This window comes from Ursus americanus, chromosome 18 (assembly GCF_024610735.1).
Source record: "Ursus americanus isolate L20-20 chromosome 18, mUrsAme1.1.p, whole genome shotgun sequence".
Lineage (NCBI taxonomy): Eukaryota > Metazoa > Chordata > Mammalia > Carnivora > Ursidae > Ursus > Ursus americanus.
The window spans coordinates 5615658-5637159 of NC_142144.1; the positions used below are offsets into that span (position 1 = coordinate 5615658).

Genomic DNA, 21502 nt, shown 5'->3' on the forward strand with positions numbered 1-21502 from the left:
ACTTCATGGCAATTTTGACAAATTGCTGGAGGCTATGTGTGGAACAGTATCACAGTGAGAAACTCCTGGAGTCTCCAGTCTTGGGGGGAGGCACACTTTCTTGGTTTTTTTTTTTTACCTCCAGGAACCCCACCAGGTTCTCCAGGAGAAGATCTGAGAAGACTTGCTAGTGTCCCTGGCATGCATGGGGAAGGGAGAGACAGCCTGGTAAAATTCACCCAGAGCCTTATCCCAAATTGGGGAAGGGAACTCTCCTCTCCCTCCAGCCCATTTGGGACTTCCTGTCTCACCTAAGGGAAAAGCAAATGAACAAACAAAGTCAGCAGGACACAGGGCTTGCAGGAATTTGCTTGGGATGGCTGCAGCCAGAGAAGGGAGGAAGAGGCAGGTGGGGAAAAGCTCTTCCACTGGAGAAACAGCCCTGAGAGCCACTAAGAGGCTGACTTATAATTGAGAGGCTACAGCATGCTCCCCATGTCCCGCCCCTTCCCGCCACACCAGCAGAGCCCTGGAATATGGGGGAGTGGATCCCAGCTGAAAGAGTTGCAAGATTCTACCCGAGGAGGCGAATGCAGGGAAGCCACAAGTCAAGAGAAGAGGTGAGAAAAGACATGAGAGAATTTGAAGCCACAGGCTCCCACAACTACAGCAAACATTACCAGCCTCACTCCTAGGGACTCCCGTACGCTTTCATACTAAAAGCCTATTTATTTGCCCCAGGGCCTATTCTCTGATACAACATGTTCGGCTTTCAACAAAAAATTACAAGGCATGCCAAAAGGCGAGAAAAAACAGAATCTGGAGAAAAAAACAATGATCAGAACCAGACTCAAATATGACACCAACACTGGAATGGTCAGACAAGGAATTTAAAATAACTATGGTTAATATGTTGAGGGCTCTAATAGAAAAAGTGGGCAACTGGGGCGTCTGGGTGGCTTAGTTGGTTAAGCATCCGACTGTTGATTTCAGCTCAGGTCATGATCGCAGGGTCGTGAGATGGAGCGCTGCGTTGGGCTCCACGCTGGGCATGAAGCCTGCTTAAGATTCTCCCTCTCTCCCTCTGCCCTCTCCCGACACACACGTGTGCGCTCTCTCTCTTTCTAAAAGAAAAAGTAAAAGTGGGCAACATGCAAGAACAGATGGGCAATGTAAGCAGAAAGATGGAAACTCTAAGAAAGAATCGAAAGAGAGTGCTGGAAATTAAAAACACTGTAACAGAAATGAAAAGTGCCTTTGATGGGCTCCTCAGGAAGCTGGGCAGGGCTGGGGAAAGAACCAGTGAGCTTGAACACGTGTTGATGGAACTGTACCAAACTGAACTGCAAAGAGAAAAAAGAAATGAAAGAAATGACAGGATAGCCAAGAACTGTGGGATAATTCCAAAAGGTACAACATATGCATAATTGCAATTTCAGAATTGCAGCCCCCCCCCCAAGGAGAGGTGGGGCAGAAGAAATGTTTGAAGTGGTAATGGCTGAGAACTTTCAAGAATTACTGACAGGCAGCAACCTACAGATCCAGGAAGCTCAGAGAACATTAAGCAAGACAAATAATAATATATTTTTTAAAAGCACCCAAAATAGGGGTGTCTGGGTGGCTCCATCGGTTGAGCGTCTGGCTTCGGCTTGGGTCATGATCTCAGGGTCCTGGGACCCAGCTCTGTATTGGGCTCCCTGCTCAGTGGGGAGCCCGCTTCTCCCTCTCCCTCTGCCTGCTGCTTCCCCTGCTTATGCTCTCTCTCTCTCTCTCCCTCTCTCTCTCTGTCAAATAAATAAATAATAAAATCTTTTTAAAAAGCACCCCAGGGTGCCTGGGTGGCGCAGTTGGTTAAGCGACTGCCTTCGGCTCAGGTCATGATCCTAAAGTCCCAGGACTGAGCCCCACATCAGGCTCCCTTCTCAGCAGGGAGTCTGCTTCTTCCTCCGACCCTCCCACCTCTCATGCTCTCTCTCTCATTCTCTCTCTCTCAAATAAATAAAACCTTTAAAAAATCTAAAAAAATTAAAAGGCACCCCAAATAACACAAACAAAAAGAAACAAAACCAATAACAAAAACCCAATACCCAGAAAATACCACACTCCAGCGTAACATACGCAAACTGCAGAAACGCAAAGGAAACGGGTACAGGTGGCATCAGGTAGCAATAGATTGATAAGTTCACGCTGACAGTCTGTGCTTGCCAGGTGGTCAGTCAACGGCCACAGTGAGGCTGATGATTCAAAAGAAGTTAGGGGATGATGGTTTCAGCTGAGCCTCAACGTCTGTGTTATTTGTGAATTGGTTGCATGGTGTGGGTGTGACTCTGCTTCACACTAACAAGCCACTGTTAATGACTACAGATATTTAATCTGTTCCAGGAATATCACTCCAGCAATATTCCTGCACAGTGACCACTGGCCACAGTGAGATGATCTGCTTGCTGGAGCCTTGCCTGGCATCTGAATGAGCTTGGAACTCAGTAATGAACCTTTTGGTACAATTGTGCTGGAGACCTGAATCCAAAGACCAGTCCAGAGATAGAACATTCCTCATCAGGAATGTGACCAATAGTGGCATCTGCAGATGGAAATGAGTAGGAAGCTAATAGCACAAGTCTACATATTTCAGATCTTCAATGGGTTAAATTATGATTTTAATTATGACTGATTGTCCTCATGAATACGAAAGCAAAAATTCTAAACAGAACTCTGAGCAATTCAATCCAATGATATATAAGAAGTATTGATAATATATTATGACCAAGTGAGGTTTATTCTAGGAATGCAAGGCTGGTTTAAAATTTGACAATCAAAGTAATTCATTATGTTAAAATGAAAAAGGAGACAAATCATGTGATGATTTCTAGAGATGCAGAAAAAGCACTTGAAAAATTTAGCACCTAGTCAGGCTAAAACTTTTGGCTGACGAGAAACAGAAGAGAACCTCATTACCTGATCTCATGTACATAGAACAAATGCGCTGCGAACATAATTAATGGTGAATTATTAAAAGTGTTCCTTCTGAGACTATGGAGGAGACCAGCCAGGATGCTCACTGTCACTACTTCTGGAGAACAATGCACTGGAGGCCTTGGACAGGGCAACAAGGCAACCAACAAAAACAAAAACAAATGGCATAAGGATTGGAAAGGAAAAAAAATAACACCACTGTTATTCATAAATGAGATGATTTAGAACATAGAAATACAAATGAATCTACAAGCTGTTGGAATTGTTTTAAAGATTGATTGATTGATTGATTTGACAGAGACAGAGACAGCCAGCGAGAGAGGGAACACAAGCAGGGGAAGTGGAAGAGGAAGAAGCAGGCTCATAGCGGAGGAGCCTGATGTGGGGCTTGATCCCAGAACGCCAGGATCATGCCCTGCGCCGAAGGCAGACGCTTAACGACTGAGCCACCAGGCGCCCCCAAGCTGTTAGAATTGTTAAGGAATTCAACTAAAGTCATTGGAATCCTGGTTCATATATTTAAAAATTATATTTCTAAAACCAGTGACAAAGGAATGAAAAATGAAATTAAAAAAATACCATTTTCAATAACAGCAAAACGTCAAAAACCCAGGAATAAATGGAAGGAAAAGTGTGCAAGACCTCTCCACTGAAAGCTCCTGGAATTCTAGAGAAAAATCAAAAAATTAAACAAAAGAAGGGCTATACCATGTTCATGAAGTGGAAGATCAAATATTGTTGGGTTGTTGGTTCTTCCCAGATTGATGCATGGGTTCAAGGTACTGCCAATCACAATCCTGGCAGCTTTGAACACATTTTTCGTGGGGCAGAGGGGATCGATAAATGGATTCTACATTCTAAATTTACATGGAAACGCAAAGGGCTGAGGACAGCTAAGGCAAGCTTGAAGAGCAACAGGGCTGAAGGACTCACTGTAAAGGCACAGTAACTGAGATGGCGTTGCATTGGCTCAACGATAGACACGTAGGTCAAAACAAATGGGAAAGCAGTTGTAACATTCGGATGCACGGTGTGCTTAAAAAATTATGATCAAAAATGTTAAATACGTTTAATATATTTTATAGGAACTTGAATCCGACAACAGTGGAACATTTGACCCCACCCTAATACAATTTGGAAACCACTGGTGTGGTCTGATTCCAGTGGAAGGGACCCTGAGGGATGTGACCTGTTCCAGTCACAGAGGAAGTCAGCTGTCCAAGTAGGGAACAAAAGCCAGGCCTTTGGACTCTCCATGTGGCTGTTTGCTCCCTTTGACTGAAGAAAAGACAGGTTTGGGGAAGACCTTGTTGACGCATACACTCAGACGGGTTGGCCTAGTGGGATGTTATCAATCCCGAGAATGAAACCGTTAATCCCAGGCCTGTCACCACCAGGTCTTTATTGTCATCCTTCTCTTTTTTTTTTTAAGATTTTATTTATTTATGTGACAGACAGCCAGCGAGAGACGGAACACAGCAGGGGGAGTGGGAGAGGAAGAAGCAGGCTCCTAGCAGAGGAGCCCGATGTGGGGCTCGATCCCGTAACGCCGGGATCACGCCCTGAGCCGAAGGCAGACGCTTAACGACTGCGCTACCCAGGCGCCCCAATTGTCATCCTTCTCTTAAACACAGCTGAGAGCACCCGACTAAGCCCCAGGAAACTGAAGGTACATGGATTTCGGGAGTGTCGTGTGACCTCAGAGCGAGTGCAGCTGGGACAGCTGGGGGCCCAGTTCCCCTCGCAGGGGTCAGGGCTTCCTGGGAAGTCCAGATTAGAGAGTCTGCTGCGAGAGGAGGAGACACAAAGTCTCCCGCACAGCTGTAGCACATAGCGATGTGTGTGTGTGTGGGGGGGGTCCTGGCTTCTCCCAGAGTCGCCCCACCTGCCCTTGGAGGCTGTTCTTTCCTAATGGCCTAGCTGCCGTGGCTTCAGGGGACCAAGGAACTAGACCTGGGGTCACAAAATCCTGGGGAGACCAGGAGAGCCCAGAAGAAGTTTGAGGGTCAGTGGTGAGGTTGATACTTTTTTCAGCCACACAGTCAGCCCCTGGCATTCCTCGTGGAGTAGAAAAAGCCACGGGAGCAGTCAGAAGGCCTGGGCTCAATTATTACTAGGAGCGGCCATGTTTTGAGCACTCGTTATGAGGTGGGTATCAAATGCTTTACGTATCTGTCATTGAATCTTAACTCAGCCCATGACCAGGTAGATAGTTCTTATTCCCATACTGCAGATGAAAAAACTGAGGCATAGAAAGTTAAATAATTTGCCTTGGGTCATAGCTTTTGATTGGTGGGGACAGTGCTCAAACCCAAAGCTTGAAGGGCGCCCGGGGTGCTCAGCTGATTAGGTGTCCGACTCTTGGTTTTGGCTCAGGTCATGACCTCGGGGTCGTGAGGTGAGCCCCACATCAGGCTCCACGCTAGCATGGAGTCTGCTTGAGATTCTCTCTCTTCCTCTCCCTCTGCCCCTCCCCCTGCTCACATGCTCATTCTCTCTCTCTCTCAAATAAATAAAATCTTTAAAAACAAAACAAAACAAACAAAACCCCCAAGCTTGAGTGTCCACACATTTGTCCCCTACACTCTGCTGCCCCAGGTGGGCTGAACCTGCTAGGTCCCTCTAGAACCAAGTTAGGTGGCCTTGGCACACATGCCATTTCTGTCCACGAAAGGGGCCACGCCGACAGGTTTTGCAGTCGGACTGTGGTCTGAGCCCGGGCTCTGCCACCTCGGGTCCATGGTCTGACTCTGGCAAGAACCCCTTCAAACCTGTTTCCTCATCTCTAACATGAACCCCAAGAGTAGTGGGGCCCTCCACGGAAAGTCAGAGATAGCTGCTTCTCCTCGTCTGCGGTAGTCATGTTCTATGACATCTTCAAGAACCTGGATCGGCAAATATGGCACCCTTGCATGGGGGGGGGTGCAGGGTTAGGGTCCTTCCAGCCTCTGGCCACAACATTTCATCAATCAGTATGTAACTGTGTTTTATGTGTGTTTCTGTTTAAAGACACCTTACTTAATACACATTGTTGATGCGTGAAGACCGAACTCACGGCCAGCCGCACTGTAACTCGTGGCTGAACACAGCCTACGCGACACGCGTGTTTCCTCTGTGAGGCACTTGCACGTGGGAATGCCAGCCTCCCAGCACGAGGCTTGGGGTCATTTTAAGCAGCAAAGTCACCAACAGCAAGCACAGACGTTGCAAAACCGTGGCACTAGATAGACGGCAAGACGGACACCTGCTTACGGGCCCGAGAGCCGTGACACGCCGGGCGGTGGGGGTGGGGGGTTGTCTTTGTTTTCCTCGGCTAGAAAAGGCGCATCGGGCAGCTCAGACTTTCTGCTGAGAATGACTGCAGGAGAGCAGGGGTATGTGTTTTAAGATTGTAAACAAATTTTAGCGAGTGGGTGAATTTGTAAATACGGAATCAAAGACCATGATTGACGGTAAGGCATTTACGGGGCCGGCCCAGGGTTGGCGCTGAACCCTAGGTTTTAGGGCCATTTCCCCCCCCATAGGGACTGCCTCGCTTGGTGGTGACTGCAGTGTCCCCCAACGCGACCTGGAGCTCCCTGTGGGCAGCCGTCATGCCCTCGAATGAAGCTGTAGACGAAGCCTGCGTGGAAGCTGGCCCAGAGCCAGCCCTCACGCTCGCGGGACGAGAGCAGGTCGCTTAGCTTCTGACTCTGAGCCCTCGTCCGCGGAAGGGGAACAGTCCCGTCTGCCCTCCAGCGTGTGCAGACCCTCAGCAAAGGGGATGCCCGCCGAGGACCAGAAGTCCCCTGCTAGGTGCTACTAGAAGGCCCCCAGGACAGAGGCCAGCAGGGCCCGCCGTTGTTTCAGCGGTCGGTTGCTGAGGGCCGTCTTTACTTCCCCTTCCACCCCACTCGAGGCACGGACCCCGGGCCAGCACCCCCTTCGGAACTGAGTGTCAAGCCACTTTCTGGCCATTAATCTCTAAGAGTCTATCAGGACCATTTGCATTAGCCTGTCTGAAAAACCCCAGCTGGGCCCCGGTGGACCAGAAATGGGGCTTGGGAACCCGAGCCACTGCGGCCAGCTAGGAGCTGAGGCTCCGAGGTGCCCAAACGCCCTGGTGGACCAGCTCCTGTCTCATGCCATCTGGGCCCCAGCCAAGCCTTCCTGCGGGGGGTGGGGTGGGGGCTGAAGGACATCACAGGTGGCCACCCCTTAGAGGGGACACGGAAAAGACAGCACCTCCCACGCGACGAGAGGACAGGGATGTGGATGGAGCACGCCTGCTGGAGTCCTAGCCCCCACCCCCACTCCCACCCCCACGCCCCGCCCAAACTCTTGGGTCGGATGGGACCAGCCCAGCCCAGTCCTCGAATCCAGAGCTCGGACCCGGGCAGCGGGCAGCGCCGCAGTGCGCATGCGTGCTGGAGGGTGGGCGCGGGGGGCCCAGTTCCGCAGACAGACCGGGCGCCCGCCCCGCCCCCGCCTCCGCACACGCGGACTCGGCCTTTCCGTGATGACCGTGCAGCTTTCTTAATGGAACACAATCGCTGAACCTGGTACATTTCGAGCACTTTAGCCTTCAGGACACCAGACTGCTGATGAAAACCGTCTTCTGCGGGCGCCATGTTAATGAGAGGCCAAATTTCCTATGCTTGCAAACTTTCCCCCCTGCCTCCTGCTGTGCTGCACCCCGCCTTCCCCCGTCTCGATAAAAGGTTGCATCAGAGAGAGAGCGAGCGAGCGAGAGAGAGATTTCCATAATTTATAGTATGGGCATTTCACTGGGGACAAGCGCTAATCTGTACTTACCGATACATTTAAGAAAATGCACCCTCCCGCAAGCCCGCGCCATTTATGACTCTTGGCACAAACCGCAATGCTCAGTCTTCAATTAAGGGACACCTTAGGGTTCATTATCACACAATCGCTCCCTGTGAACCATGCCAAATGCTGTTTTGGCACAGAGCTTGGAAGATGAATTAGAAGGAAGTCTTCTCCGTAATGCCCTCTCCCCAACTCCCATTACCGTCATCAGCGTTCATGCCCTCCTCCTGCTCGCCCCTCCTTCTTTCCAAGTGGCTTTTACTATTCAATTTCTCAACGTCCAACTCGATTCTCTAGAGGTGTAGTTAAAGATGCCACAGCTCCTTTCTGTCTTCCGGCTCTCAACAGGCCTCGGAATGGCTGCAGATGGGCTGCTCTCCACACCCCCTCTCGGCCTCAAGGAGCCACAGATGCTTTTTTTCCCCTCCTCTTAGGGCGTGGGGCAGAGAGAAGAAAAGGGACCTGAACTGGAAACACACACACACACACACACACACACACACACACACACGCGCCGTAAGGAGGGTTCTACAAGGATCCTCACGGCCCCGGGCGTCTACATGATGAGACGACTCCCACCCACCCGTGAAGCCAGCAGCAAAGGCAGGGCGTTTTCAGATGTGAAAGTCGGGAGCTGTGTTCAGAGCCCGTTGCTTCCACGGCCTGGAAAGGAAGGAGGGAGGGAAACAGAGGGGTCGAAGGCTCTTCCTCTCTTTGCCATCCTCTAGTGGAGGGCCTACGCTGTCCCCCTGTGGCCTGAAACCGCAGGACCCTCTACTATGATTTAAACCCATGGGTAAGGAGGACACCCCTTTTGTTTCCTTCATGGAAACACCGAAAGAAAAGGAGCGCAGACTTCCTTCTAATTCACCTTCCAGCGCTCCCAGCAGCCCGGTGACCCACAGCGGGGCCCCGGGCAAGACAGTAAATGCCCCCTGGTCGGCCACATGGCTGCTGGCTGAGTGCTGAGGTCCAGGCAGGCGCGGCCCAGAGAAGCAGGTGGAAGGCCGCCGCAGCCCAGGGCGCCAGGCCAAGACCGGCCCTACGTTCTGGGGCGAACGCGTGCCAGGGAGAGGGTGTGGGGAGGCGGGTGGAGGGAGGGGGCGTGCTGACTCAGCTACGGGAAGGGTGGGATCGGGCTGCGGAGCCGAGCCGGGCACAAGTCCCTCACATGCATCTTCCGGCTCCACGTCCCCCTGACGGCGCCTCTGAGAGAGGAAGCTCGTTATTGACTTCTTGGTGTCACCCCCCGTCAGGAGCTGCTTAGATGTGACAGGTAAGAGGGGCTGATGGTAATCGAGGCTCTCGAGTCAGACTGTCAAATTATCCCAAGCCGTTAAAGCAACATTAGCTTAACGAAGTCGCTAGAAATCTAGGCTGTGCACCAGGTCGGGCTAGTGTCGCGCAAGGCCGCGAAATGCAAGAGTCTTCGCTTGGTCTTATTTGGGGGCCGGGGCGGGGGGCAAAGGAAGGCAAACAGACTGATCGTACTTCGCCCACAAGACGTCTTGTGGAAATTTTATTATATAGAGTGTAAAATGAATTGTCAGTCAAATAAAAAGAACACTTTTTTTTTTAAAACAACATGCATAACATTTTCCAATTGCCTTTTTTTAATAGTTAGACATTTCAAGCATTATAAGGAAAATAAGGAGAAAAACCCAGAAACTGTAACTTCGGTACATTTCAAACGGAATGTCCCTCGGGTCAATTAAAAATGCAAGAAAAAATAGCTTCGACTCCGTTTTTCTTTCCTTTAAAAATACATGTTATCTGTACAAGACGCACTACAGTAAACACTGGAAATCATATTATCCCTTTTATTAAATCAAAATTATTTAATTCATATGGTGGTTAATACTAGATTTATTTATTCATCTAGTTAACTTGACAAATATTAAGAAAATACTTAAAAGAAAAAAAGGAAGAAACATCTTGGAATTAACAGTTACTACGTTTTCACGCGGTTTAACGTTCCACAGTGTTTGTTAAAAGTTATATCGAATTTCTTTTTAATATTAAAAATAACAGTATTTATATTTCTGAGAGAAGAGAGAAAAGGTTTTTTGTTTTGTTTTTAAAACAAGCTTGGAGGTCTTAGATACACAATTGCAACTGGTAATGGCGACACGAAAAAAACGTATGCTAAACACACGGACACGTTTTTATATTACCCCTTTAGCACTCTAGAAATTATACAAACCCTATAAAATGCCCCCTCCCAATCCCTGTTGGACAGCAATACAATTATCTGTCTCAATTCAGAATTCACATAATTAATTACAATACATAATAGTTCAGTTTTTTAAAAAATGCAATAAAACCAGACAGCCAAGATAACAAGAAATTAGAAGTAAAACATTTAATGAATTTACACATTTAAGAATATTTAAATACTGTTTAAAAATTTTTTAAAGAATTTGTTACATACCACCTAAGACTTCCAAGCCACTTTCTGCTGCAACAGAAAAAACTGTAAATAAAAAGACACGCAACAAAACGGAACAAAACGAAACAAACACACCGTGTTGAAATGTCACTGCTGAGGCACGCGCTGGCGCCTGAATTTGCAGGTCTCGCTCCAGACAGAATCCCGGAGCTTACACATTTGAAATAACACACAAAAATAATGAAACAGAAATTATCAGCAATTTTTAGTAACTAATTTTCCCGATTTTTAGAAAAATCCTGTTAATCTAAATATAGTGTTTCACAGAACAAAACAAAGGTTCTTCATCAAAAGGTTTGCAAATCTAAAAACCTCTGTTACAAATAGGTTTTTGCCACAATGATTTCGGGGCGAAAGGAGCCGGCCGCAGGTCGCTGTCCTACTGCTCCTGCGGAGGGAAAGGGACAGCAGTTAGCGTGTGAGGCCAGCTCTCGCGTCCTCGTCTTGGGCTGCGGCTCCGAAGGCTCGGAGGTGACAGGTCACCCTCTCCCCTCTGGCTCCTCAGCGGGCACAGACACACGGCCCGCGTCCTGGTGTCCTGGGACCCGGCACAAACCGTCTCCCGCACGGGAGGTCCTGGAGGCTCTTCAAACAGGTGTACCGGGGGGCGGGGCAGGGGCACGCGTGCTTCCCCTAGGCCACCCACCAGCCCTGACACCTGTCTCCACTGGGCCCAGCCTCAGAGGGACCCATTTGGCACTGGGATGACCAACAAGCTTTGGGTCCGGGGCCTGTGGTAACCGACACGCTGCCCGTGGGGACCTGGCCGGCAACAGGTCACCTGAAAAGCGCACCTAAAATATGCCCTGTGGGGGCCTCTGGCCATCTTCCCCACGTTAATAAGAAATCCGTTTTTGGCTTCTGACTGGGCAGAGCGCTCCAGCTTCCCGTGCAGGAGGAAGATCTGGCACTCTGCCCTGCCCGGCCCTCAGTGTGGACTCGCCCTCCTTCTGCCGCCCCTCTCCGCTGACGGGGGGCCGGGGGACAGTCTGGCCACACCACCCTCTTCAAGAACAGCAGCGGGTGTGACTCCCATGGTCCCTACTATAGTGCCGAGCCTGCCCAGAGTCATAAAGCTCGGCACTCTCGTTGACAGCTGGGGAAACTGAGGCCTAGAGAGAGAATCTGAGTGCCACTCGGCACTGCAGTCTCAGGGCCCGGATGCGAGGGAGGATTAGGCATTTCCTCAGAGTGGCTGCGTACCCGGGTCCTCTCCCGCCTGGCCCACACTTGTTCTCTCCGGGCCGAGGAGGGGGGGCCAGCGCGGCCGGGGCCGGAGCCATTCCTCCACCGCCCAGCGTTCCTGCCCCGGGGTCAGGCAGGCACACAGGCTCGGGAGAAAGGGGGCCTGGGTTGCTCTGGGAGGTCCCCGTGGTACTGGGGACCGGCTACAGACCTGGCTGTGGGCCTGCGCCTGCCCTAACGTCTGCCCGTAGAAAGCCGCCTGTTGCCTGTAATATTCCGCCCAGGCCATCGTGTAGTCCGGCGGGGAGCTGGCCTGAGGAGCGGCGCTGGCGGCGTGACCTGGTCGACAAAGGAAAGCACACAGGTTATGGGGGATGGGGACAGACCTGGGGGAGGTAGCGGACGCGGTCAGCTTGGAGGGGTCCCTTCCCAAAGATGGGGGCAGCTGGGACAAGCGCCGACGCTCTCTCCCTCTGGACGCCGGCGAGGCCAGCGCTGGAGGAGCCACCGGGACCCCGTGCGCTGGGCGCTGGCCTTGGCCTGCTGCGGACAGTGCCCTGAGCTGCCTGCCGCCTGCCCCTGCCCTGCCCCTACACATCTCACGTCTGTCTCCTCCGAATCACCATCTCTGCCTCTGTCTGCCTGCCCCACCGGCTGCCAGTGCCAGAGAGACAGTGACAGAGACAGAGAGAGAGACACACACACACAGAAAAACAGACACAGACCGGGGGCGGGGGTGGGGGGATGGAGGGCGAGACGGGGAGGGAGGGAGGAAGAGGAAAAGGAGTGCGGGTCCCCGGCCTGGGTGTGGGGGTGCCCCGTGCGGAGTGTCCAATCCCAGGAGGGCTGGAAACCCAGGCCCACGGATGTCTGCGAGTCCGGACTGGGGAGGTCTGGGAAAGACAGGGCATCCGGCCTCCTGGCAGGTGCTCTGGGGGACGATGACCTCCCTGACCCCTACCGAAGCCCCCGGCTGTCAACCCGGTGATGATTCCAAACACCAGCGCGACCATTTCTTTGACAGTCCTTGACCTGATTCTTGCCGACCAGCAGGGAACACCGTCTGCAGACGGGACGCGAGCGCGGCTCCTCCAGCCACACTCCGGCTCGCTACTTTTGGAATCCGTACAGGGGATTTAGGACTAGCTTTAAAGGCTTCATATGGGGTTTTTTTTTTTGGTTGCTGTTACTAGATTTTTTCTTCTCTTGTTAAAAAGGTGGGTAATCAGAAGGGGGAATGAACCATGAGAGACTATGGACTCTGAGAAACAAACTGAGGGCTTCAGGGGGAGGGGGGTGGGGGAATGGGATAGGCTGGTGATGGGTAGTGAGGAGGGCACGTATTGCATGGTGCACTGGGTGTTATACGCAACTAATGAATCATCAAACTTTACATCAGAAACCAGGGATGTAGTGTATGGTGACTAACATAATAAAAAACATTAAAAAAAAACCAAAAAAGGTGGGTTTAGATGCTGGCACAGCTAAGAAAACGAGCCTACCCGGGAGGGGACACAAGCACGTTGGCACCGGCTCCGACTTCAGACCCACCCCCCCCCCGGAGTTCACACTCCTTTTGCTCCCCGCCCCGAAATGACCGAAGAGAGCCGATGACGGCCAGGCAACACGATGCCTGCTGGTCTGAGTCCCGGCCAAGCAGCTCCAGAGGGGACGGCTGAGGCTGGGACAGCTGGCCCTGAGCTGTTGGCAGGCGACTCCACCACGTCTCCTCTGACGGACACACAGGGGACGCAGGGAGACAAAGGCAGGGACTGAGACCGGGTCACACAGGGCAAGCGCTGAAGAAAACCAAGGTGACAAGGAACCCCGGACAACGAGGCCGACAGGCACGGGCGCTGGGCCCAGGGACCTGCTTGCTCAGAAGGCCGGCTCACTCACTCTGCTTCTTGTAATAGTCCTCCCAGGCCTTGCTGTAGTCGGGCTGGCTGCTCTGAGGCTGGCTCTGCTGGCCTGTGCGGAGAACACAAAAGCAGTCAGGCCCCCGGCGCCGGCACGCTGGCCGTGGGGAGACACATCGACGCCCCAGAGGGCCTCCACCCAGGCTGACGGGGTGTGACTAAGATCCCTGTGAGGAGGGGGCTGGGCAGGACAGCTGCCCCCCTCGACCCTTCAGATGGACATCTGAGCTCGGGGAGCCCTCTGGGGTCCGAGTGACGGCGTCTGAGGCTCCCTGACTCGGCCTTCAAACGGGACAAGGAATCCAAGTGGCGCTGGCCACATGCACTCGTCACCTGGCCCTTCTGTGCACAGACTGGTGGCTTGAACTCTGGACAAGCAGAAGTGCAGGAAAAGCACGTGGGAAAACGGCCCGGACACAGCTGGCGACGAAAGGAAGACGAGGTACACACAGCAGGGGGGCTGAGCGCCACAGCGCGCACCCGAACCCCCATTTAGCCTCATGCCTTTCTAGCCTCATGCCTTTCGGGGTGGGGAGCAGCGGGGGGCCGGGGCGCCTGCTCCGTGTGCCAGTGGCAGCAAAGATTGGGGAGTGAGTGGAGTGGAGGCGGCCCTCCCCGAAGGGGGCAGAAGCCCTGCCCAGAGCGACAAGTCGGGGCCTTTTTCTCTGCCGAGGTCAGGGCTGGTTTGTGTGTCCACCTGCTTGGACCCCCTTCAGTGTCCTGTCTTCTGTGAGAACCGCGGTGGCAGCAGGCAGGCAGGACGCCCTGCTGACCACAGTCATGGCAAAGTGTCTTCCCCACTAATTTACTGCAGTCTGAGTAGGGGCATGGGGTGATGGGCGTCTGCATGTGGGGCTGGGGAAAGAAGTGAGGTGGGGGGGACCCACGGGGAGAAGACCCCCGTCCCTGTCCTCCCAGTGGGGCAGGGAGGGACTCAGGACGATGCCGGGGACAGAACGAGGTGGTTGTGGAGGGTGTGGGCAAGTAGGATGTTTCTTTCAAACAAGATTTCACAGACAGAAACCAGTTCTCACCGCCCCCTATCGACAAACACAGCTCAACACAAGACGAAGGATGTGAACAGCGGCCAGAACCCAGGCACTGACTGTTCTCTTTCACTCGTCCCACAGGCCTCTGTTTGCAGCGGGCAGCGGGGCTGGGCCCCTGCGGAACCGTGGCCCTGGGGTCACTTCGCCTCAGGCAGGAGGACGTGGCCCCTACCCGCTCCCCCTCAGCCTAGGGCTTTCTCACAAAGTCTCTGTCCCAGACAATGGGGCAAATGTGAACCCAGCTTGGGGCCACCTCTTGTCCTGAGGGCCCTTTCGGATCAGAACAGAAGGAAACTTGACAGGTTCTGGGAAAAAGTGAGCGCAGTGAGACGGGCCCGGTGGACTCTAGGGGGGGTGCATGTGTTCACGCTGAAATTCTTTGTAATAGTCTGCACATTTGAGACATTTCATTAAAAAAAAAATATTGCGGAAAAAAGGGAAAAAAAAAATGCAACTATACAATTTCAGAGCTCACGGGTTACTTTGGAAATCAAACCTAAATCTTCCGTTTCCTAAACAGCAAAACTGGAGGCCAGGGTGGGGGGGAAGGTGCGTGAGGCCACACACAGCACCGGCCTCTGGCCTCCAGACCCCACGGGTGCTTGTCTGGCTGTGACCCTGAGCTGGCATCCTGGGCAAGGCAGCTCTCCGCTCAAGGGGGAGCGGGCTCAGTCCCTGGTAAGCAAGGCTGTCACGCACGCCCTGCGCTGTGGCGAGGACCCGAGGAGACATGCGGAAGGCCGCCCTCCAAACACAAACTGGCTGCCGCCTCAGAGGGACAGAAAAACGGAAGGTAAGGTTTTTGTTTCGTTCTGTTTTTTGAAGGCTGTGCAAGGTGCGCTCTACCCACGATCAAACTCAGAGTGACTCCTGGAGCCCTTGTGGGGGCCGGAGGGCAGCCCGAGTGGGTCAGATGCCAGCAGGGACTTTCTCTACCATCAGCTGTCTTGCAGAGCTGTCGCTCGGCACAGCTAACTCCCCAGCTGTGTGCTTTCTGACAAGTTCAGGAGACAGAACACCCTCTCTAACGCAGCGCTGGAGAGAAGTGGGGAGATGGTCACCGGTCACCGGGAGGCCAGAGCCGGGGAGGGGGAGCTGTTCGGGAGGGAAGGAAGGGGAGGAGTTGTGGGCAGGGCTGGGTCCAACCCATCTGTGGGAACAAAGCTGACATGAGCCCCGAGCTCTGAGAAGAACAGAGGAGATGGGAAAGAAAAGTCTGAGAGGTGGGCCAGGAAAGAGCCAGCCGCCATCCCCGCTCCGCAGGAGGCGTGCAGAGGCACCAGCGTGCCCACCGCACGGCCTGCTGGCAGTGCCCCTGCCCGGGGGGTTCCTGGCATCTCTGGGGAGGGACATGCCAGGCCGACCAGCCAAGAGACGCGACTAGAGCGTTTCAGACACATCAGCCCCTCAGCCCTCCCGAGGGGCGTGCGCAGTCCCACCTCCTCCCGGGGCACTTACTTGGGACCTGCTGTGCGGGCTGCTGCCACGCCTGGTAGGTGTTGCCCCAGCCCTGGGTCAGAAAGGCCGGAGGACCACTATGGAGGACAAAAGAGTCACTCGTTTCGCAGCGGGCCACGTCCCCGCCTCCTCAACTGGGCCCACCGCCCGCCACGCCATCCGTGGTCTGGCTCTTCACTGCTCCCTCCCCGCCCCCCCAGCAGTGGCCAGGTGCGCCCCCGCTCCCCCCGACCCGGTCCCGCCCATCCCGAGAGAACCACGAAGATGGAGTGAGCGGTCGCCTACCTCACAGGGGTGCTGTGGGGGTTTCCGTTCACTTTAGCAGCAATGCTCGGGAAGCAGCCTGAGCTCCGTGGGGGAAATGTGCTAAAAGAAAGTGGAGAACAAATGAACATGACAGGCCGAGGACCACTGGGTAGGGAGAGCCGCTGGGGAGGCCAGCACCGACCACGAGGCCCCCCGCCCCCTGGGAAGGTGCTCACCCCCAGGACTAGCCAGGGGGCTACGAACAGGCTACAGGAGCCAGCGAGAGAGGCAGAGGGATGAGTGCTGCCCACACCCAGGCTTTTGGCTGGCATTCCCTAGAAGTAGCTGGAAAGAGGACCTCTTGAGATAGAGTGAACTCTTCCCACCGAGACTGAGCGAGAGACTCACTTCTGATGGGGTGCGGCAGGCGGCTGGCTGAAGGGGCTCTGTCCAAAGGCTCCGGGTGCTCCCAGACTGGTCCCCTGTCGTGGGCACAGAGGAACTCTCACCTCCTGGCGGCTGCACCTCTGCCCTCTGCCCAGGCCCACCCCTAGGCCAACTACGGCGTTCGGGGAGAGAGTCAGGTGAAGCACGGATACCCTATGACACTCGCTAGCCTGGCGACCCACAGTGGACTTTACTTGCAGAAATGGCTTCTGCCCCATCGAGTGACCGAAACCACCACACAGCCAGTACTGGCACCACCACGACTGCCCTAGCGTGTCACCCTGGGGGTAGGGACCAACCTGCTTGACTCTCCCGTCAATTTAGGCTGGCCCACGGCTCTTTCTGCCATTCTACGTCCCCTTTGAGGTGAGCAGTGGCCAATCTGTCCTCCATCAACACTCCCTTTCTTTATCTGCTTTGAGGTGCCTGAAACTAAAGCCAGAGTCAATGAAAGCCACCTGCAGGGCTGGCCGCCAGGGCCGCGCCCGCGGGAGTCTGGGGGCGGCGCTGGGGGGAGGCTGCTGCCCCAGCTGCTCCTCTAAGCCTGCAGGGGACCCGGCTCTGGGCCTGAGCTGCTGAGCTGCGGGGGCCTCGGTGAGTTCTGCCAGAGGGCTGCCCTCAGCGCGCCTGGGCCTGGCCCTGGCATCCCTAGGCCCCGACCTTCCCCCTTGGCAATGTGGGAGGGGTCGCCCTCCCGTGACACGAGGGCCGAAAGGCACAGGAAGTACAAGGTGCTGGGGAAGAGCAGGCACCTCGGACATCCATCATGAAGCCAGGCAGGGGAAGGACCTTGTACGTACGCCAACTTTCTCATCTATGAGATGTCTGGCCACCTCGATCTGTTGAGGAATGCCCCTGATGGTGAATATTCGCAGGTTGGGGTCAGTGTTGGGAGGGGGGTTCCGCTGGAGCTCCACGTGCGCTCCTGACTGCTGATTTATGCTTTTGATGTTCTCACCCCCTGCAGGCAGGCGGACACAAGACAGAAGGGTAAGTGGCGGTTGTGGCGGACCCAGAGGCCCGGCGGTCCTCTGCCGCGAAGAGGAGGAAAGGGTGTCATCCGCACCCCAGCCCTCATGAGAGAGAGGACAAGTACCTTCGATTTACTCTGAAACCGTTCTGACAGACACCAGGGCTCTTGCATTGGTAAAACCAGGAGCGAAGAAGCTGGTCCTTCTCTCCGAGCCGGGCTGAGACCGGACACCGCGAGGCACCCGCGCCAAGGCCCGGAGCCCACGGACGCGCACGGTGAACTGGGCTCTTGGAGGCTCGCTGCAAGCCGTGCCTCCGCCCCGGGGAGCACACTGTGTCCTCAGCCCCCTGGGCCACGGCCCTGCTGCTCTCCCTCCCTCCGCAGGGTGAACATACGGGCCGTGGGCTCTAACAATGCCCGGAGCCCACTCGGGCTCTCCACGGCCCATCCTGTCACTTCTCAAGTCCCTGCTTCCTCCGTGGCGGGAGGGGGGGTGGGGGGGGCAGGTCTAGACAGAGAGGCAGCCGAGGATGGGGGTCACAGAGGCCTGGGTGGAGCGGGGTAATGAAAATTTAGTTGGACTCTTTGAAAACCCTGTGAGAGTTCCAGTCTCTTAATGAGATTCGCGTAACAAAAGCGCCAGCGGTGTCACAATGGTTTGATTCTTCTTTTGAAATTTCACAGAATTTACAGATCGGTTCTGCTCAACTGGGGGGGGGGTTGGGGGGCAGAATACAAGGAAAACCCGGGAGTGCAGTTTTGCAACATCAGAAAAAGGCAGTCTGGAAAATCTGGTGCAGGCGACCAGAGAGCCCCAAATGATCAAAAGCAAAGACTAAAGGCCAGTCTCTGTGTCGCTCCACCCCGCCCAGAGTCAAAACGAACCTCAAATGACATTTGTCATTTCATGGTAACACGTCCGCAATCCTTCCAGCCTGCTGCTGGAGCGCCCATCAAGCTAGTAGACAAGGAGGGGATCCCAGGAGCAGACCCAGCCTATGTTGTGTCTTATCTCCTCCTCGATGGGACGCTATGGGCTTGGGAAGCAAGATCAGAGCCGGGGTCCTGCCAGCCTTCCCGAAGGCAGACAGACACCACAGGGACGAAACCGGGAGGCTGCCGCCCTTCGGGGAAAGCTTTGTTCAGATCGGCTCGAGCTGCGTGTCAGTTTCATGGAGGGTGGGTTTCGATTTAAAAGCAAGTTAAAAACAACACCACAGCAGACCAACGTGTCGTGCATGTGATCTCCTTCAAGTTCTGTGACGGTTTAAGAAAAGCGTCCCTGTGTTTTCCACCTCCAGCACACAGCACTGGCCAACACAGAAAGTCGCAGAAAAGCCTTCAGCAAGCAGCTCAGCCGGCCTCCCGGTAGGAGTGAGCCCCTCCCAGCCCTACGACCACGACCCTCTCTCTGCTCCTGGGTCGTGAATTTATCCTCTTTGCACCACGCGAAGTGAGCAGCTTGGCTTCTGGGCAAAGTGTTTCTGGGGCTTAAGGAAGGGCAAGGAGGAGGAACTGGAAGCCTTCCGACCGCACACCCGGCACTTGAAGGAATCCTCCAGTCTCCCCCAGGCGCCGCTGGGTTCCAGAGGCGAGAGCACAAAAGGGCGCGCGTGTCGGAGGCTGCGAGCCCTGCAGCCCAGACGAGCCCTCCTCCGCGGGCACTGGGAGCAGCGGCCCCGCAGCCCTCTCCCCGAGGCCCGGGCAGCATGCCAATCAGGGGAAGAGGCACCACAATACTGTGCGGGGCCGGAAGGGGTTCATCTAAGTTCATCTTCCTTCAAAATGAGGTCACCAGCTTGGCACATGGTGGCTGTCTACAGGCTCATTCAGCAGCCTGTCCATTCTTCCACCTGATGGGGGGCAGAAGCGACCCGCCAGTGGCCCCCCGGCTGGACGTGAAATCGTAAAGCAATTAATCAAACCTGCTAAAAGGCCTGGCTGACAAGAGCAGGGCTGGCCGCACTATCTGTCACGGCTGCTGTATTTATCATGGAAATCCAGCAGGGGCCCGGGGAGGCAGCGTCTGTCCGAGGACTGGAGCTGGGGAGGGGGGTGCGCAGCCTCACTGCCTGTGGCTCCCTCTCCCGTCTCCTTCACTCACCCTCACCCGCGAGCCTTCCCTAAGAACCCCCTCCTGCCCAGCCTGCACGCGCGTGCGTGCGTGCGTGTGTGTGTGTGGCGGGTGGGGGGGGGGTGGCGGTGGAGAAAGACCCTGACTGACAAAACTCTGGGCCTTCGAGGCTGCTGTCAGAACCCCAGGACACACACAGATCAGCCACCGCTCCGTGCTGTCGTCACTTTCCTGTGCGAGTTGCTCAGGATGACATTTTTGAGGACGAACCACAAGGGGCGTTTCTGCCCGCACCCAGGTCTGTCTCACTGACTACTGGGAACTGTCGAGGTCCGTCAGTCTGGAGGAGACGCACAGTCATCGAGTCAACCCTCCTGGGTAAAACGGTCCTCAAAAGCCACAGAAGCCTCGCTCCGCTTCTCGACCTACAGGCCCTAACTGGTCCGCCTCTCACGGCAGCCAAGCTGGCGGTCTGGGGAGCGGGTGTGACTTACCCCAGCACCCAGGCAGCTGACAACACCAACTGAAAACCCTGATCAGCGCGTACACCCTGCCAGGGAATGAAAACAAGCCCCCATTGTTCCTACCATCTCCGAGAGATGAACAATCTGGAAGATGACACAAAGGAGATCACGTTCCGAAGGAGCACACCACACACACGCCCACGACAGGGCCAACGCAGACTCTAGAAGGTGAAGGAGAGGGGCAGGGGGGGTCGGCCCACCCCGCGCCGGCACGGGACAGTGTGCGGAGGCCGCGTCGGCTCTCCGGCGAGGACGTTCCCCAGTCACGGGCTGAGGATGAGCTCTCTCCCCTGGGTCAGAGAGGGCTGGGGGCGGCAGAAGGGAGAGAAACTCTGGGGGGAGGCCGGTATTTACTTCCCCCACGTGCTGTCAAACACGGCCGGAGGCAGATACAAAGGCCACGGCCGGACGTGCGTGCGCCCCGGTGGGGAGGCCAGCCCGCTGCGGAGAAGGCCGCCTGGTGGCCCGGACGGCCGCCTGCTCTTCCCCTGCTCCCAGCGAAGGGCGGCTGGGGGCCACGCCGGCCACTCACAAGCGTTTCTTACCTAATTTCCCTACAAAGCCCAGAAACAACGAACCGATTTTTATTTCCCTCCACAGGGTGTCCGTTACTCAGGGTGAATGTGCTCGAAGGATAGACGCCGTTCTCGCACGTGTCAATAAGGACCAAATACCGGAGTCCGGTCAGGACAAAAAGTGACGCACTCGTCAGAGGGCGATCTTAACTGTTCCTCTGAGCTCCCGGGAGGCAAATGAATCCCTCATCGGTCCGTCGGCAAACACCCAGAGCCCCCTCATGCCGGGCAGGGCGCCTTTTCGACACCTACGCGGCTTGACCAGGCACGGGGCCTCACTTCCGGTCTGTTCGTCCGCGACAACTGACGGCCCGCCTACCCGCCAGGGGCCCTACCGAAGGCGGCTGACGTCGCAGACTGGGCACCTGCAGTCGGCGCAGCCGACAGACCCGACGTCACGCCCTGGAGGTACTGCAGGGGCCCCGTCCGTGGTCGGGCAGGACCGATGGGGGGGACCACGGAACCCCGGCAGCGGCCCCTCACCTTTGCCTATGACGAGGCCACACTTATCCGCCGGCACCGTGTACGTTATCTCCTGGACGCCACCGGGGGCTCCCACGCTCCAGTCGCCGCGGCCACGGCCTCGTCCTCTGGCCACCGCGAGGCCTCCGAAGCCGTCTCTCTCCTGGGAAGGAAGCAAAGCTCAAGTGACGATTTCTGCCACTGCCACCGGGACCACGTTTCAGCCCCCGGGAGGAGGTAAAGTGACAGGATATAATCAATGCCACACGCAAGAACCTCGGCACCTTTCCACATTTCAGCATCTGAAGTGCTCTTTCAAAGCCAGAATTAACAAAATCCCAGGCGTAGTCAAAGAGGACGTGTGCAGACGGACGCGTGTG

General features: G+C 55.0%; 1 protein-coding gene across 2 annotated transcripts in view; it reads right to left on the reverse strand.

The window, feature by feature from the left end:
- Window positions 1–9249: 9249 nt before the first annotated feature.
- The window catches only part of FUBP3 (far upstream element binding protein 3), a 49231-nt gene continuing 36978 nt past the window's right edge, over window positions 9250–21502 (reverse strand). For both annotated transcript variants that reach the window (XM_045770991.2, XM_045770990.2), the window contains exons 12-19: window positions 21144–21285; window positions 17315–17475; window positions 16476–16549; window positions 16107–16187; window positions 15822–15898; window positions 13295–13366; window positions 11607–11734; window positions 9250–10598 (exon numbers count right to left, since the gene is read on the reverse strand). In XM_045770991.2, coding sequence (XP_045626947.1) covers window positions 10590–10598; window positions 11607–11734; window positions 13295–13366; window positions 15822–15898; window positions 16107–16187; window positions 16476–16549; window positions 17315–17475; window positions 21144–21285 — 744 coding nt within the window. In that variant the 3' untranslated portion in view covers window positions 9250–10589. The remainder of the gene's footprint in view (window positions 10599–11606; window positions 11735–13294; window positions 13367–15821; window positions 15899–16106; window positions 16188–16475; window positions 16550–17314; window positions 17476–21143; window positions 21286–21502) is intronic.